The sequence below is a fragment of the Heloderma suspectum genome, chromosome 3 (assembly GCF_057233095.1).
Source record: "Heloderma suspectum isolate Gila_16-S chromosome 3, 16-S_ref, whole genome shotgun sequence".
NCBI classification, from domain to species: Eukaryota; Metazoa; Chordata; class Lepidosauria; order Squamata; family Helodermatidae; genus Heloderma; species Heloderma suspectum.
Window position 1 is genome coordinate 261829618 of NC_139460.1, and position 15093 is coordinate 261844710.

General features: G+C 47.4%; 2 protein-coding genes across 9 annotated transcripts in view; one reads left to right on the forward strand and one right to left on the reverse strand.

Moving 5' to 3' along the window:
* Positions 1-38: 38 nt before the first annotated feature.
* ZDHHC16 (zDHHC palmitoyltransferase 16) lies at positions 39-11201 on the forward strand. 6 transcript variants are annotated; one of them, XR_014789526.1, is made up of 12 exons: positions 39-140; positions 3723-3975; positions 4313-4507; positions 4907-4998; positions 6570-6598; positions 7254-7387; positions 7575-7622; positions 8103-8188; positions 8458-8581; positions 8966-9036; positions 9296-9605; positions 9969-10025. XR_014789526.1 is itself a non-coding variant. In XM_084846651.1 (11 exons), the coding sequence occupies exons 2-11, from the start codon at positions 3739-3741 to the stop codon at positions 9408-9410; spliced, it is 1131 nt and encodes a 376-aa protein (XP_084702777.1). In that variant the 5' UTR covers positions 39-140; positions 3723-3738; the 3' UTR covers positions 9411-11201. The 6 variants fall into 6 exon arrangements, 4 of the variants coding, with proteins under 4 accessions (XP_084702777.1, XP_084702779.1, XP_084702780.1 ...); XR_014789527.1 differs by lacking the exon at positions 7575-7622 and having other exon boundaries at positions 9969-11201; XM_084846651.1 differs by having other exon boundaries at positions 9296-11201.
* The window catches only part of MMS19 (MMS19 cytosolic iron-sulfur assembly component), a 29800-nt gene continuing 25686 nt past the window's right edge, over positions 10980-15093 (reverse strand). For 2 of the 3 annotated variants that reach the window (XM_084846650.1, XM_084846649.1), the window contains 12 exons: positions 14963-15062; positions 14647-14749; positions 14467-14544; positions 14211-14337; positions 13952-14052; positions 13821-13877; positions 13543-13729; positions 12912-12994; positions 12627-12791; positions 12466-12525; positions 12223-12323; positions 10980-11965 (listed from right to left, as the gene is read on the reverse strand). In XM_084846650.1, the coding sequence (XP_084702776.1) occupies positions 11938-11965; positions 12223-12323; positions 12466-12525; positions 12627-12791; positions 12912-12994; positions 13543-13729; positions 13821-13877; positions 13952-14052; positions 14211-14337; positions 14467-14544; positions 14647-14749; positions 14963-15062 (1190 nt within the window). In that variant the 3' untranslated portion in view covers positions 10980-11937. Of the gene's footprint in view, positions 11966-12222; positions 12324-12465; positions 12526-12626; positions 12792-12911; positions 12995-13542; positions 13730-13820; positions 13878-13951; positions 14053-14210; positions 14338-14466; positions 14750-14962; positions 15063-15093 lie in introns of all 3 variants that reach the window. The other variant, XM_084846648.1, reaches the window with a different exon arrangement.

Consider the following 15093-nt stretch of genomic DNA (forward strand, 5'->3'; position numbering starts at 1 on the left):
CGTAGTCTCGTTTAGCGTATCGGCGCATGCGCAGGGCTGAAGATAAGGGTGGTGGAGGAGGGGGAGACGATGTCTAGGTGGATGCGGTAACGGGGGGTTGCAGCCTGGGGTTGACTGGACCCGGAGGATGGCAGCACCAGGTAAGGGAGGGAGCTCTCTTACACGCGGTGTTCTTGCGGCGCATGCTGGGGTAGACCTCATTTCGCCTGTGTGCTTTGAAAGAGGCTGCTGTTTCGGCGCCGCCTGCCCCTTTTCTCCTTTGCCGCTTACGGGCTTCGCTTCCTTGCTCGGTCTCTGGTGTCCCCCTTCCTGTGGACGTTCCGCGGTGCTGTGGAACGCGGCTGGGGCTGCTGCCCTTCGTTTCCCCAGTAACTGCTTAGCCACCTTTCCCCGTAGCACCTGCACCCTTGAAAGGCACGTTAGAATGGACCTCCTCAGGATGCGTGGCTTATGTAGAGCGATGACCTGCTGAAACAGGTACTCGCCTTCCAGTTCCCAAGTCTCTACAAAGGTTCTGCTGGATGGATAGGAATCTCCTCTTCCGCCCTCTCCCACGCCCCCCAATGTTTGTTTTTCGGGGCCGCATCAAGACCCGGTTTGCCTAGAGTAGGGGAGCTGTAGCCGACGTAGGGGGTATAATTGAGCTCCTTTTCCTAAAGAATGTAGTGACCATAACTGCCTTCCCAAACCTACTTCCCTCCAGATGTGGTTGGACTATAGTTCCCAGCATCCACAGCCAGCATGCTGCCTGGGGTGATGGGAGTTGTAGTCCAGCCACAACTGGAGGGCAGCAGGTTGGGGAAGGCTGGGCTATAACATCCTTTTCAACCATCCCCCACCAGAGAGAGCCCATCGACTCACCCACGCAGGTCCCACTGTCTGATAAGCATTGCAGTAATTAATCTTCCCTTGTGTAGTTTTTGCTGTTGCTGCCATCTGCCAGAGGGGTATGCTAGCTTTAGAAATCACCCTTAATCTGTGCCCAGGAATGATGCCAACTCTGCTCAGCTGGCAGAGAATGGGCTGAGCTCTAGGTACATCCAGCTAATGGCAGACACAATGCCTGCCTGTGTGTGTGTGCATATGTGTGTGTGTATGCACCGTAATCCCAGCATGAACAGGCTAATGTGGATGAGTGCTCGATCATTTAGGAGTATATGAGCCCATATAGGTAACCTGAGACTTCCACTTTTGCCTCTAAATATTCCAAACAAATTATGTGACCACCAGATCATTATATATATTATAGACCAAGATAAAGAACCTGCCTGTCTGTCCTGTGGGGGAATTTTCTGGGCAGAAACTAATATGGTGTTCATGCAGGCATCTGGTTACTAGGCAGAATGCTGCAGGAATTCTTCAGTTAAGTGTAAAATTCTATCAGAGTTTCCTGTGTTGCGGAATTAAGAGGACCCAGACCCTGTGAAAATATACTCAAGTGTGAGAGGCGGTGAGGTAGACTTATCCCTGTTTAATTTGTGCAGCTATACCATATCCTTAGATGAACCCCGAAAGGGTAAGTAGGACTAACAGTGGGAAATATGCTCTCTGTTGCCAGCATCAGAACACATCTTGAAAGAAGTAAAACTTGATTGGGGGGGGGGGATTTGCTGGTCCAGTAAGACTACGTGAAGACTGGAATTAATAGTTGCTGCACAGCCAGGGAGAAGACTGTTAGCCTAAATTTGCATAGATTAAAATTAACGTGATGCCTCTGAGCTCTGCTCCCCCTTCTGCCTTAGGTCCCTTTGTGTTGTTTCTGTGCCATGACCCCCTTGCTAGGTTGTTCCTTGCTCTAGGCTATCAAGTCTGAGGGATTCCCAGGGTCACACTCCTGGTTAATATTAATTGGCCAAGATCAGCTTTCTCTGGAGCTGACCTAGCTCAGGTTCCTCTTTGCTCTTCGGTTAGCTGCAGCTTGATGGTGGACTTCGGCAAGCAGGTAAGTGCCATCTTCCAGTCAGTCTCCCTTCCTTTATAATTTGGTCCTCCTTGGCTCTGTCAGCTGTCATAGACTGGTCTAAATGGGATAATTGCCCCAGTTGAGGCAGAGATCCCAAGGGGATTAGGCTGGGTTTGGAAATAATTATTCATTGCTTTTCTCTCTTCCTCTCCAATTGGTTCTTTCCCAACCCACAAATATTCTGCAGAGTTCAAAGTAAGTACAAAAGATGGGGGCAAAGATTCTGTCCACTCCCTCACTATATGACAGCCCTTTGAAACTTTTGGGTGCTTAGCTCTATAAGGCAGCCTTCCCCAACCTGGTGTTCCCTGCACTAGGTTGCGGGAGATAAGTGGTTATTTATCCTTTATGGAGAGTTCATCCCTAACCTTGGGTACGTCCCCTGCTCTCCCAATTTCTGGGCCATGTCAGTCCTAATAACTATTGAGAAAATTACAGTGTCGCTACCATTCACCATGTTTCTGGTTTCCTTTGAGTAATCCTCTCCCTTTGTCACAGCTATCTGCAATTAGTGCAATGACATTTGGGAAAAGGAACCTGAATGTAATCTCCATAGATGCGTCCCATTAGCACTTTAGAGAGAAGGCTGGGAAACCTCCTGTCCCTTGAACTCCATGTGCGTATGGTCACACAGTGAGTCTTGCCTTTCCATCTGAGGAAGTCTTCTTCCATCTCCAGTGCCATCTCCAGTTGGAGGTTAGCTATCACTACAACCGTTTCAGTTTTTGATGCCACTGTTCTGAATAATTGTACAGAAGTACAACTAAACCATTCCCTCAGATTCTTTAACCATGATGTTCATCTTCTTCCCATTGGTCTTTTTCCTTCAATTTTCCCTTGCATAATAAGTTGGAGTATGGTATATTTTTCACCTCAGATAATATGACCATGGTATTGCAATTTTCTGCTCTTGATGGTATTTATTAGTTCTGTTTGTTTGCATGCTCTATATAGTACATTCTCATTTGTTACTAGATCAGTCCATGGTATCTTCAATATGTGTCGGTATTTCCACATTTCAAAGGATTCGATTATCCTCAGATTGTTTTTCTTAAGTGTCCAAGCCTCCACTCCATAAAATAATATTGAAAACACAGAACATCTTACCATCCAAATCCTTAATGCAAGATTAAGGTCCTAATTATATAATATTTTCATTTTAACAAACACTGTTCTTGCCATCTCAATTCTTGTGTTTATCTCTTGTGTTTGTTCATTTCTTTCATTGAGCCAAGTTCCTAGGTGTCTGTATTTTGTGACTCACTCAGTTGGCACACTATTTATTGTAATATGAAGCGCAGTAAAAAACGTTTTGCTTATCATCATATATTTCTTTTTCTTGATGTTCATTTTAAGTCCATACTCATTACTCACTTTATTAATCTGATCTACTAATTTTTGTAAGTCAGATGTATTGTCTGTCATTACCATCTTGCCATTCCATCTGAGAAAGCAAGCAGGAATAGCAGCAAACCCACAGAGGGGCACTTCCACTCTGCGTATTCTCTACTACTGTGTCATTACCTCCCACTGATAGTAAGGGGAGAGCACAACCTCTGCATGAATCCTACACTGGAGCCGTATGAAGGGAGAGTGACTCCCCAGCCTCAACGCTATCCTGTGATCCCTTGTATCCCTTAGCATCATGATGCTGGAGCAATAGTTCAGCCCTGAACTGCTGAATGTTTGGCACAAAGCCTTTGCCCGCTGTCCAAACCCCCTGAACAGTACTCGCTGACACAGCTTCCTCTCTCCCCAGGCTCTGAGTGGCAGGGATGAGGAGCCGCCGGCGGATGTACTCCGCTGTCATGCGCCTCTTCCTGAAGTGCCTGCGGATAGGTCAGCGCCGCCGGTTCTGGCTGACCCGGCAGGTGGAACAACTGTGGCTGTACAGTCGTCTGTGTTTGCGTTCTCTTTTGTACAACTCCTTTGCTGATGGTGACACTGCTCTTGATGCCCTCTTTGAGCCCATCTACTGGCTGGTGGACCATGTCACCCGTTGGTTTGGGGTGGTGAGTACCAAGGAAAAAGGAACAACAGTGGAGCTTAAGAGCTGTTGGAGGCACTTTCAGCTCCAGCCTCTAGAGTTCAAGCAGCTTTGAGTAGCTACTTCGACCCACTAAGCAGGGGAAGGAGATGGATGACATTGCAAATGCAGGAGATGATGATAGCGGTGCGTCACAGAATCCTTTGACAGTTCCTCAGCACTGCTGTCTCCTGGTAATCCCAAGAGAACCAAGCAGGGTTTAAGGGGGGGATCCATCCACCACCCACCCATTCTTCTATCAAAAGGGCTGACTTGTTTGTGGGGTGCTGGTGGCTCAGACCCTTTCCTCTTCCTTATAACAGGTGTTTGTGGCTCTGGTGATCATATTGACCAGCTCAGTGGTGGCCATAGTGTACGTTTGCCTCCTGCCACTCATCCTGCAGACCTATCCCATTGCTTGGATCTTCTGGCACATTATCTATGGCCACTGGAACCTCGTCATGATTGTCTTCCACTACTACATGGCCATCACTACTCAGCCTGGTTATCCTCCACAGGTAGGGCAGAGGCCTCCAAATTTCTTGCTTGGCCTCTTCATTTGTTTTAACACTAAGATCCAAAGCAGGGCTGCTTGGCATGACTTCTTACCATTTCTTTTCTCATGGACCAAAGACTGGCTTGCAGTTGCTGCTATGCTGGGGTTCTAGAGCAGGAGTTGGCAGGAAGTAATTTCCAGATGTTTTGGACTTAAACGTGCAGCTTTCCTAATCATTGGGCGTGTTGGCAGGGGCCTCTGAAAGTTGAAGTCCCAAACCGTTGGAGAGCTACCTTCTGCCCACCCCTGCTCTAGAGGGCCTGGGTCCACATATTCTTGATCTAATGTGTGTTCTGGGTTAGTGTGAAGCAATGGCATCCTTGCAAGAGGCTAAATGCCTGCTGCTATTCCCTTCCCACAGCAGTCGAAGAACGATGTCGCTGCTGTCGCCATCTGCAGGAAATGCATTGCCCCGAAGCCTGCCCGGACCCATCACTGCAGCATCTGCAACAGGTGGGCTTTCCCCTTCTGTCCAACTCATGTGTAATTACTTTCATGCTTCCCTGTCACCTACAATTTTTGTTTTGTTATTTAAAATGATTTAAGTCGGAGAAATCTATGCAGACTGGACCCTTTCTGAAATGTAACTGCCTAAAAGTTTCTTTGCATAAGCCAGACTTTTACCATGGATATGAACATATGAAGCTGTCTTATACCAAATCTTTGACCATGATTTATCTCTTGATCATAAGTACATTCATACTGCCCTTCAGTTATTTTCCCTGGGGCTGTTTACTAAAAGAAACCATTAGTCCAGCCTTCCCCAACTTGGTGCCCTCCAGATATGCTGGACTGCAACTCCCATCATGCCAATGGCCATGCTGGCTGGGAAATGATGGGAGTTGCAGTCCAACACATTGAGGGGGCATCGGGTTGTGGAAAGCTGCATTAGTTCATTTGACCAGTACTTCCTGCTCTGAGAGGCAGCAGCTCTTCAAGGTCTCAGGCCCTGCTTTTTCCCAGCCCTGCTACTTGAGATCCTTTGAACTGGAAAGCTTGGAGACTACACCTGAGACTGTCTGCATGTAAGGCACTGCTGAGCTATGGCACCTCCCCACTGGCGGATCAGCAAGTCCCACTTTTTTGTTTCGGTGTCTGAAATTCTGGCAGTTTTCATAAGCAAGCTTATCTTCCGCAATTCCGTGCACTTGGAACGTCTTGTGATAGCTGATGTAGAATCCTGTGTCTGGCAGAGATTCCTGAGAATTTGTTAAAGCAGGGGTGGGGGAGCTTTTTCAGTCTGAGAGCCAAATTCCAATTTGGGAAAGGTTTCAGGGGTAGAGGCACATTCCAGCAGTTAGCAGGACCAATGTTCCTTTTGATTTCCATGTTCCCCGTCCTGTAAGCTCCTCCTGCTTTTCTCTTGTATTTCTCTTAATTTCCCAAATATTTGTTTTGAAATAAAGCATGCAAATGTGAGCAACATAATCATGTTATTCCAGAAATCCTGCTCAGTCCTCAGAAATTCTGCCCCCTTCAGATTTTCTTAGCACTCTCCGCTCACTTTAACTCTTCTTTTATCACCCCAGCTATAAAGGGACTTGCTTTCATTGTTATTGTTTTTAAATGAAAACTAACATTCTCAAGAAGCCAAATTCTGCCAAAACCAAATTCTCCTCATTTGTAGTGCATTTGCATATCTGCAGAATACATGCAGCCCTACCTTTGGGAACATCTCTTAAGTTTACACCGAAGCCACCTTATGTTACCTTAGGTAACATTCCCAAAAGCAGTAAGATGCAGGACTGGGGCGGAATAGGGGGTGGGTACTTGTCTTCATGTCAGCCAACAGCCAGCTCTTGCCAAAGAGGCTCCAACAGGCTTCTTGCTTGCATGTAGACTACAGGGCAGAGTGCTGATTTACCATTCTTTCTCGTGCCTTGTGTTGCTGCACCTTGTCATGCTCTATGGCTGCACCATTCTCTTACTATTGTTTAGCCATGTGAAGTGACTCGTTCTCTGCTTGTCTAGTCTCCAAACTGTATGCAATGGTGCTCAAAGTCTATGCTATTTCGCTCCCACAGGTGTGTGTTGAAGATGGACCATCACTGCCGTATCCTTCTGCAGGCCCATAGTAGGACTGGCTTAGGTTAATGGATAGTGTCCTGTGAGGTCGTTTGTCCCAGGAATTCAAGGGACTCTGTATACCTGGGATGGGCATCCTCCATCATCAGCAATGTTGGCTAGGGCTGATGGGAGTTGGAGGCCAAAATACCTGGTGCCCCACAAGTTGCCCAGCTTTGCTGTATACCTCCAGGGAACGGTGTGAGATCTCTTGAGACTAACTAGCTAAAGGAAGTAACCTGCAACATCAAAGAGAAAAAGGAGTTGTGCATATATGAGGCAACATGGCTGGGATAATCAGCTGTACCTGAGGGGCCTTCCTGCTTCAGCCCAAAAAGGAAATACTTTTGAGACCAGAAATTCATGCAGCAATTCCTCCTGCATGAGGCACTACCCTGGTATGTTCTCCTTGCCTGCTGGGTTTTGGCTTAAAAGCACATATTAAGGAAGCAGACCTCCCCAAAGTTAGGAGCAGTGCATGCTGGAGGCCCAACAGGGGTGCCATGGATATTAAGTGGAAGCAATTGGATCAGTGAACAACCAGCACAGTTGGCTGGGAGCTCCAGAATTGGCTATCTTCTGTTGCAATGTGAGGAGGGTTGGCTTTCTGACTGCAATTACAGGCCTTTAACCCCGAGAGATAGCATGGCTGAACAACTGCGTGGGGCACTTCAACCATCGCTACTTCTTCTCCTTCATGTTGTTCATGACCATGGGCTGCATCTATAGCAGTGTCAGCGGCTGGGATATGTTTTGGGAGGCCTATGCTGCCATTGAGGTGAGTTTCCTGGATGAATGATGGTCTTTGGGGCAGATGGGGCTGGACTGTTTTCTCTGGGGTGGTGGTGGAAGGGGCTCTCCCCTTCTGTCCTTGATACTGCACGAGGTGCTACTGCATGCAGCAGGGGTACAGGGCCCAGAAACATTGAGTGTGTATAACTGGCGGCCTCTTTTCCATCCGATAGAGAATGAAACTACTTGGCAAGGAGATGCTGCACGTGACAGCCAATCAGGTGGGGTACCTGCTCCTCAGCTGCTCAGGTCAGGGACAGGACAGAGCATGGTATGGGAGCTTGCTGCGTTGCCCCAGGAGTGAATCTACAGCAGTGGCTGTAACAGCTCAGATTCCCTTTCCTGGGCAGAAACGCTCCTTCCCTTCTTCCCCACAAGGGAGTCGCAGAACCCCACTGAGCTGGCATATGTTGCCCTATAGAGGGGAGGAGATACTTGCAGAAGTGATGTTCTGTCCTTTCTTGGAACAGAAGTGATGAACGGGAAGTAAGGGAAGTGAGTACTGAGTCCCAATACCCGTGCTCTGCCCATTGCTGACTCATGATTGAGGTCCTTGTCTCTTAGAAGGTATCTGTTTTGTCTGCCATGCCGTCTGTCCATTCATTTGTCCCTGAAGGCCTGCCAATCATCCTGGTTTGGGTCACAGCTGCCTCTGCAGCATCTGTGCATCCGATCATGGCAACATCTGCTTTTCCTTGCAGACTTACTCTCAGACACCACCACCCACCTTCTCCTTCCGTCAGCGAGCTTTCCACAAGAGTATAGTGTATGCCTGGGTCCTCTGCAGGTAACTGATCTGGCTGTTTGGTTGAGAGTGCTCATGGGGAGGGAAGAGGAGGGGGGAAAGCCTCTCCAGTGTGCTCCTTGAAAGCTGCCAAGTCAACCTTCTCGCACAGAGCTCTCCAGCTGTCTTATTTTCTGCCCTCTGCAAAAGTGAACAGGCCAGAGCCTCACCCAACTGACCTTGTTCTGACAACTTTTGTGCCTTTGTAAGTGACTTGTTCTGGCTATCTCAATTACTTGGCATTTTTTCGATTTACCTCCTTCCTTCCCCAGTTCAGTAGCCTTGGCACTGGGTGCCCTCATGCTATGGCATTCTGTCCTCATCACTCGTGGTGAGACCAGCATTGAAAGACACATTAACCGCAAAGAAAGGAAGAGGCTCCAAAAGAAGGGCAAGGTGAGGAGAGAGAAAATGGGCAGAACGTCTGAGCCCATCTCTTAGGGACCCTTAATTCAGTGTGCAGTTACAGGATATTTGGAACAGGGCCTTTTCCACTGCAGCCCCCGCCTTGTGGAAACAGCTTCCTCTTGAGTTTCATTTGGATTCTTTTAGGGTACTGTAAGTAGCTTAGAGTTATATATAAATAGGATGTAATTTTTGAAAAGAAAACTTAAATATGAAGCAGCCACAGTTCTTTATTTGACCAGTCAGATGGTACTATAGTTTGCCTTGTAGTCATGGACTCTCCCAGCAGGGGCTGCTATACAGAATGGAACAATACTTGTGCTAGAATAATGTAATAGAATATGGGACTTCATGCTATTTTCCCCTTGGCTCTAGGTGTTTCGAAATCCATACAGCTATGGTCCTTTGGGCAACTGGAAGGCTTTCCTAGGTGTGGAGAGACAAAGGTAAGGAACTGTTGGAAAGAGGGGGAAGCTACAAGTCTGCATACATCCTGTGCCATTGCTAACAGAATGGCTGTTATTGGCCCTTGACCCAGGAAGGTACAATTGCCATAGCTGCAGCTGCTTATTTTGGATTCCATGGTAATGTTGTGGCCCTCTAGATTCTTTGTAATCTGAGAAGTGCTGGGCAGCAGTATACAAACAAGTCTGTATATCTTCCTGTACTCCATATATGCTGTTGAAGGCCCGTTCTCTTTTCTAGGCACTGGATCACCCGAGTTCTACTGCCCTCCACCCACAGACCCTATGGATCAGGCCTGAGTTGGGATACTCCACCCTGTGTTGCTGAACAGAAGACTCCTCTCCTGGCAATCTAAGTAGATAAGGAGCAAAGTGCACGAACTGGTAGCAGACCTGAGGCCACAGGCTGTTTTCACTGGGAAGCATAACAAAATTCAGTCCCTAAAGGAGGTGGTGGCCTGACACACCACAGCTGGATCATCTGCAGTGAACTGCTTGCTGCAGCAGACTTTGGAGGAAGGCTGAGGAAACCCCAGCTGCAGGCAGCTGAGGTGAGACAGGGATGTCTTGCCCATATCTACTTTGTGTCAGCACACATCACCCTACATAGGCCGGACTAAATATTGTCACTCCTGATACTAGGGAGAAGGGAGATAGCTCCTCTCTCCCCTTAACTTTTGGAGGCTGGCTGGTGTGCCAGGGTCCTGCTGCTCTCTAAGTAGGTAGGGATTTTTTAAACCTTAGAAATAAAAACCATTTTTAATATGGGCATCAGTTCCTATTTAAGAGAGGGAAGAGATGGTGGTGGTAATATCTGAGTAAGACAAATTGTCGGATCTGTCTAGCTCACAACTGTTTAGGATTGTATCTCTTCACAGAATTGATTCACAAGGCAATACTTTTTCTCCCCACAGATACGGCAGTGGTGTGGCAGAGCTTCCAGCTCCTGCCAAATACATTTTCACTTTCTATGTTCTGGCCTCTGATTAAACTTCCTGGTAGGTTCTGTACCCTTTTCAATCAGCAAATGGGAGAAGCTGATGTTAACTCTCAGCAGTGTGCCCACTACCAAGCACATCATCCCCTCCCCAAGTTGTTTGCATAGTTAACAAACTGCCAGCAGTTATGCAGAGATAGTTGTACAGCAGGGTTAAGGAGAACAGTACTGTATATGACTCTACATAACTAGCAGTTTTTGACAGTGGAAAGAAGCATGTGTAGTCTGTGTTCAACTAGGCCCACTGTTTGGAAGCTGCACAGTACACATAAGTACTTCTTGTTTACTTTGCAACCCACACACATGTGAGTAGTGATTTAAGACTTACCCAGTACCTCAAGCCTCATTTATTACAAGTTAATTTACTGTCTGTGACCAGAGTTTGCTAAGTTTATTATGACTAAAACTTTGGGAGTAGGAGGGATGTGTTCAGTCTAACAGAAGTCTTTCCTAGCCCTGTTTCCTAAGACCTTAAGTAGGAGATAGCCCAAAGAAAGTTCTAGGTTCACTCCTGCTAAGCACCAACGCTACATCTAAGGTACAGCACTTTCTCAACACCTATACCACTACTTCTGTCTTGACCACCATTCATGTCTGTACTTCCAGCTGTCTTCAAATGCAATTCTTCTGTGTTCATCGGTAAATTGTCCTTTGAAAGACACATGGTAGTATACAAAGCAGGGGAACTGTAGCCCTGTATCCCTACCATAGTGTATTATTCTATATATACAATTCAGACTTGTGCTGGGGATGGTTTGAAGAGCATTCTACAGGTAAAGTTGGTTTTTAAAACTACAGATTCAATGTGGAATACCTCAGAGGAGCTTAGATAGGTTTCTGTATTTATGCTGCTGGTGCCAGGGGTGGCTACTAGCATTTTGCTCAAAACTGATATGGAATAGTGCAAGGAACGGACAAGACACGGCAGTTTTTACTTTTTTTTTACTTCCCACTGTGGCAGAAGCTGATATTCTAAAAATTAAAGTACCAGCCTGGGCCGGTGTAGTAAAGGGCTCACTTAATCAGCTTTTTAAAACCAGTTTGCTACATTTTCTCCAGCATGGGTCACACAAAATGGCCAATAACATGCTCTGACATACCTTGACACAGCTCTTACCAGTAATACGAAGAATTATCCTGAATATTTCAAGCTATTTAAAACACCTGTATTCCAATAATTCACCTGGTTTGTGTATTTATGGCTAGGGCAATTCAAGTGTGCAAAGATGTTTTCTGGATGAACAGTGAGTTCAACAATAGATTTTAGCTCCACACTGAAAGAAAAGGGAGAACTGTTCTCTCTCTATTTTACCAGCACTCTTATGCTGTTATGTTAGGAACGTACCTAAAGTGTGTGACAGGGTGGGCAACATTTGGCCCACCAGATGTTTTGGCCTACAACTCCCATAATCCCTAGCCAGCATAGTCTAGTGAGGAGTTGTGGGATTAGTAGGCCAAAACAGCTGGAGGGCCACAAGTTACCTACCCCTGGTATATGATGAAGGGAAGGCCAGTAGCAGAACTGAGCTTATGATCGCTACTACCTCCCTTCCCCAGAAGAGGCACCTTTTCCAGAAGCAGTTAGAAAACAAGTTATTTATTCTTCTGGCCCCACACACATAGCATGCAGGGGTCCTGCCACCTCCACACACTACAGCACTGCAGCAGGAACTAGGGCTGGCTGTTCCATCCTACTGGCTACAGGTAGTGTGGTTAGGACTCCGCAAGCCCACAGAAAGGGCAGCCCTCCCAAAAGTCCTCCAGTTTTTCCTAGAGCCTTGCAGTTTTGCAAGAAAATCTAGGCCCTAGGACATCATCAAGGCAGATAGCTTGGCAGGTTAGCAGAGGCAGGTGAGATTGTCAGTCAGGATTTGCAATGTGAACCTTCACCTGCCAGGTGTTCCAAGCAGAAACCTGAAGAGAAAGAATAGAGCACTGGGCTTAGACAACAGCAGGAAAGCGGTGGACAGAGCCCTAAATTATACATCCAACTGTCTGTTTTCAGACAAGATTCCTTCATGCACTTCATCACATTTACACTATATGTTAGCCTTCCTCAACTGTAGCCAGGCTTTAAACAGCAGCATCAAGGGGACCTACTCGGTCAAGCAGCTACTTAAGGCACTACCATTTTTCTACACTGTCCCCAAAGAAAACTCAACCTCTCTCACCATTCTCCTCGTGCTGTCACAGCTTCCTTCCGCACCAGCCGCTTCTTGTCATCCAAAGGTTTGGCCAGTGCCTTAATCACCCGTGGCCTGTACGGGATCACCTGACAGTAAGTGGAAAACAGCATTAATGAGGTTCCCACAACACACAAGGAAGCCTCACAATGGAGAGAAGTGGGCAATGGCAGAGTAGCAGGAGGAAGAGGAACTGGCAAGGCGTCACCCACAGGTAGATTCACCACTTACCACTGGCGTGGGGAAGGAAGCAAGTGCATGGAGGCACTGAAGCGCAGCAATGCGGATTGCCTGCAATACAAAAGTGGATGGAGCCCTTAGCTTTCTAATACCTCTCCAGGAGGAAACAAGGGAATACCAGGCTGCAAAGGAAGAAGCTACCCAGTACTCACCATGGCAGGGCTGTCAGTCAGACTTAGAAATTTCCCCACAAGCGTGTCAATATGCAGACTCATTACATGGGGTGCATCAAGCAATAATGGCTGCAGACAGTGCAAAGTTGACAGCTGAACCACACGGTCAGGACATGACAGAGCTTCCACCAACAGAGGCAGTAACTGCAGGGATAGGAAAGTAAGAAAGAGAGGGGCACAATTCTCCTACACGCATGCGTCTACATAACTTACAACAACCAAGAGTTCTTAGGGCCTGACGCTTGGCCACTAGTCCACACTCACCGTAGGCAGCTCTGTCACTAGCACTGGCTTGGGCAGGTGGTTCAGTATGTGAGAAAGGCCCTTCAGGTAATTTGCTTTCACACCTAAGAAGAGAAGGGCAAAAGCTCATTCCTGTAGCCCAGATAAAAGTCTTCCAGAAAGGCTCATGCATGGTTGGACCTTGCAAGTGATGAACAGCAACTGACCACTACAGAGCTTATAAAAGCTCTGAAAACCACCTGTTGCCAGTAAAGGAAGGCCATTGGATTGTCCCATTTCTCAAGGGAAAGTAACTGTAGAGCTGGCCAGCTTAGGGCTGTGAACTCTCCTGCTCTCAAGCAATTGCAGAACCCTGAAAAACCCAAACTGTTTGGCAGAAGGAGAGGAGAATGCTGAAAAGGGGATGAAGCTTGGGCTCCTCCTCCTCCTCTTCTGCAAGTGGAAGGTTCAAAAGCTTCTTTCAGTTTTACACCTGCCCAAGAAGGGCTACAAAGAAGCAGTTTCGAATATTATGCAAGAGTCCATAAAGAGTCTACAGTCAAAAAGAGATTAAATGTTGTGGTAACTACACAAGTTAGATGAACATTATGCCAACTGCATTATTCATAATACAGATACTTTGGGTAAAGAATGGGATTGGAGAGATGCTCACCAGGGGCAGCTGTGTGGAAACCTTGCACTAACTGTGGCACACACTCTGTGAAGAAGCGCTGGCGGAACATGAGGCGCACCTCAGCATGGCAGCTCTTGCCCAACACATCAGGGGAGTCGGCCATGAGCAAGGCAAAGCCATCGCCCACCGTGGGGCCAAGGACTGTGTCCCCCAAAAGCATGAGTAGCTATAGGGTAGAAGGACAGGAGCCATTAAAATGCAGTAAGGGAGCAGTGTATTTGTCCTCCTTAGGATCCCTGGTCTTCCCTGAAGCTCACCTTGTCAGTCAATTGTGTGGTTAGAGGGTGGTAGCGTATCAACAAAGCCTTGCTCACCTACAGGGGAAAAAATGGCACACTAAACTCTGTAGTACTAGCAGAGAGGGTGGGGCAAAATGGCACAAACATACCCACAGCAGCAGAGTGAGGGCCTGGCTTTGATAGGGACCCTCCTTCAGGCCTTTCTCCAGCTTGTTCGTGGCTATTCCCAAGAGCTGATCTAAGTCAGGCCCTAGTAAGGGAAGAGGCAGACTGACTGTTAGTCCTGTGTAACTCCTTGTATCAGTCTAGAAAGGCTTTTTCCAACACAGCCCAGCTCTGGTTTTTCATAAGCAGAGCAATGCCTCAACCCTCAATGCTTGGACATATAGAGCCTGTTCCACCTATTACCTGCTGGATGCTTGTTAATCAGTCCCGCAAAGCATTTGGCAGCAGAAGTGGCAGTGAAGGGGCATTCACAGGAACAGCTCAGGGCTAGTAGCTCACGTAGCAACCGGTCCTGCTGAGGAATTGGAACCTGAAAGGAAACCAGAGCTTGTGGAGGCATGAAAGAACTATAAACCTCCAAGCCATCCCAGCACTACTTGGCTCGGCACTAAGCATAGTGCAGGTGTGCCTAATCCCCCAAATCTCTCCCAGGACTCACATTCCTTGGCAGCGAGCAGACAAAGGCCATGAGGAGAGCAACAAGTCTTCCCTGGACTCCCATTGGACATTGCCCATCCTGCGGAGGAGACAACATCACTTTCACACCAAAGTCACCCTGAAACCTATAGCCATCCTTCCCCATACAAAGCTGCATCAGAGCCTGACTCATCCAACTTACCTGGAAAGGCTGGAAAGTGCTGGCAAAGCTGTTTCCAGGCAGGAAGGAGAGCTCTCCATCTAGGAAGAGAGGTACCACTTTGGAGACGCTTTGGGCAGCCAGCCTGCCATGAAGAAATGAGAAAGAAGTGACAGGGACACTCTCCCACGGCATGGATCAACGCATCAAGGAACGGGGGAAGAGAGACCACCAGCACCTGACCTAACAAAGCAGCTAAAGTCAGGCTAGGACCTCAACTTATCCAGAAGCATAAGGATAACACACACTGTATGGACAGAGGTCACAGGAACAGCCCTTTGCTGCAGTAATTACTTACTCTGGGCTTAAGTGCATACAGGCAGTGCTGATGACCAGTACCATGGCCGATAAGGCTTCCTCCTTCAGCAGCAGTTTGCTCACCACTGTGTGGGAGTTCTCTGGAAGTAGTAACAAAAAATGGAAAAGTGG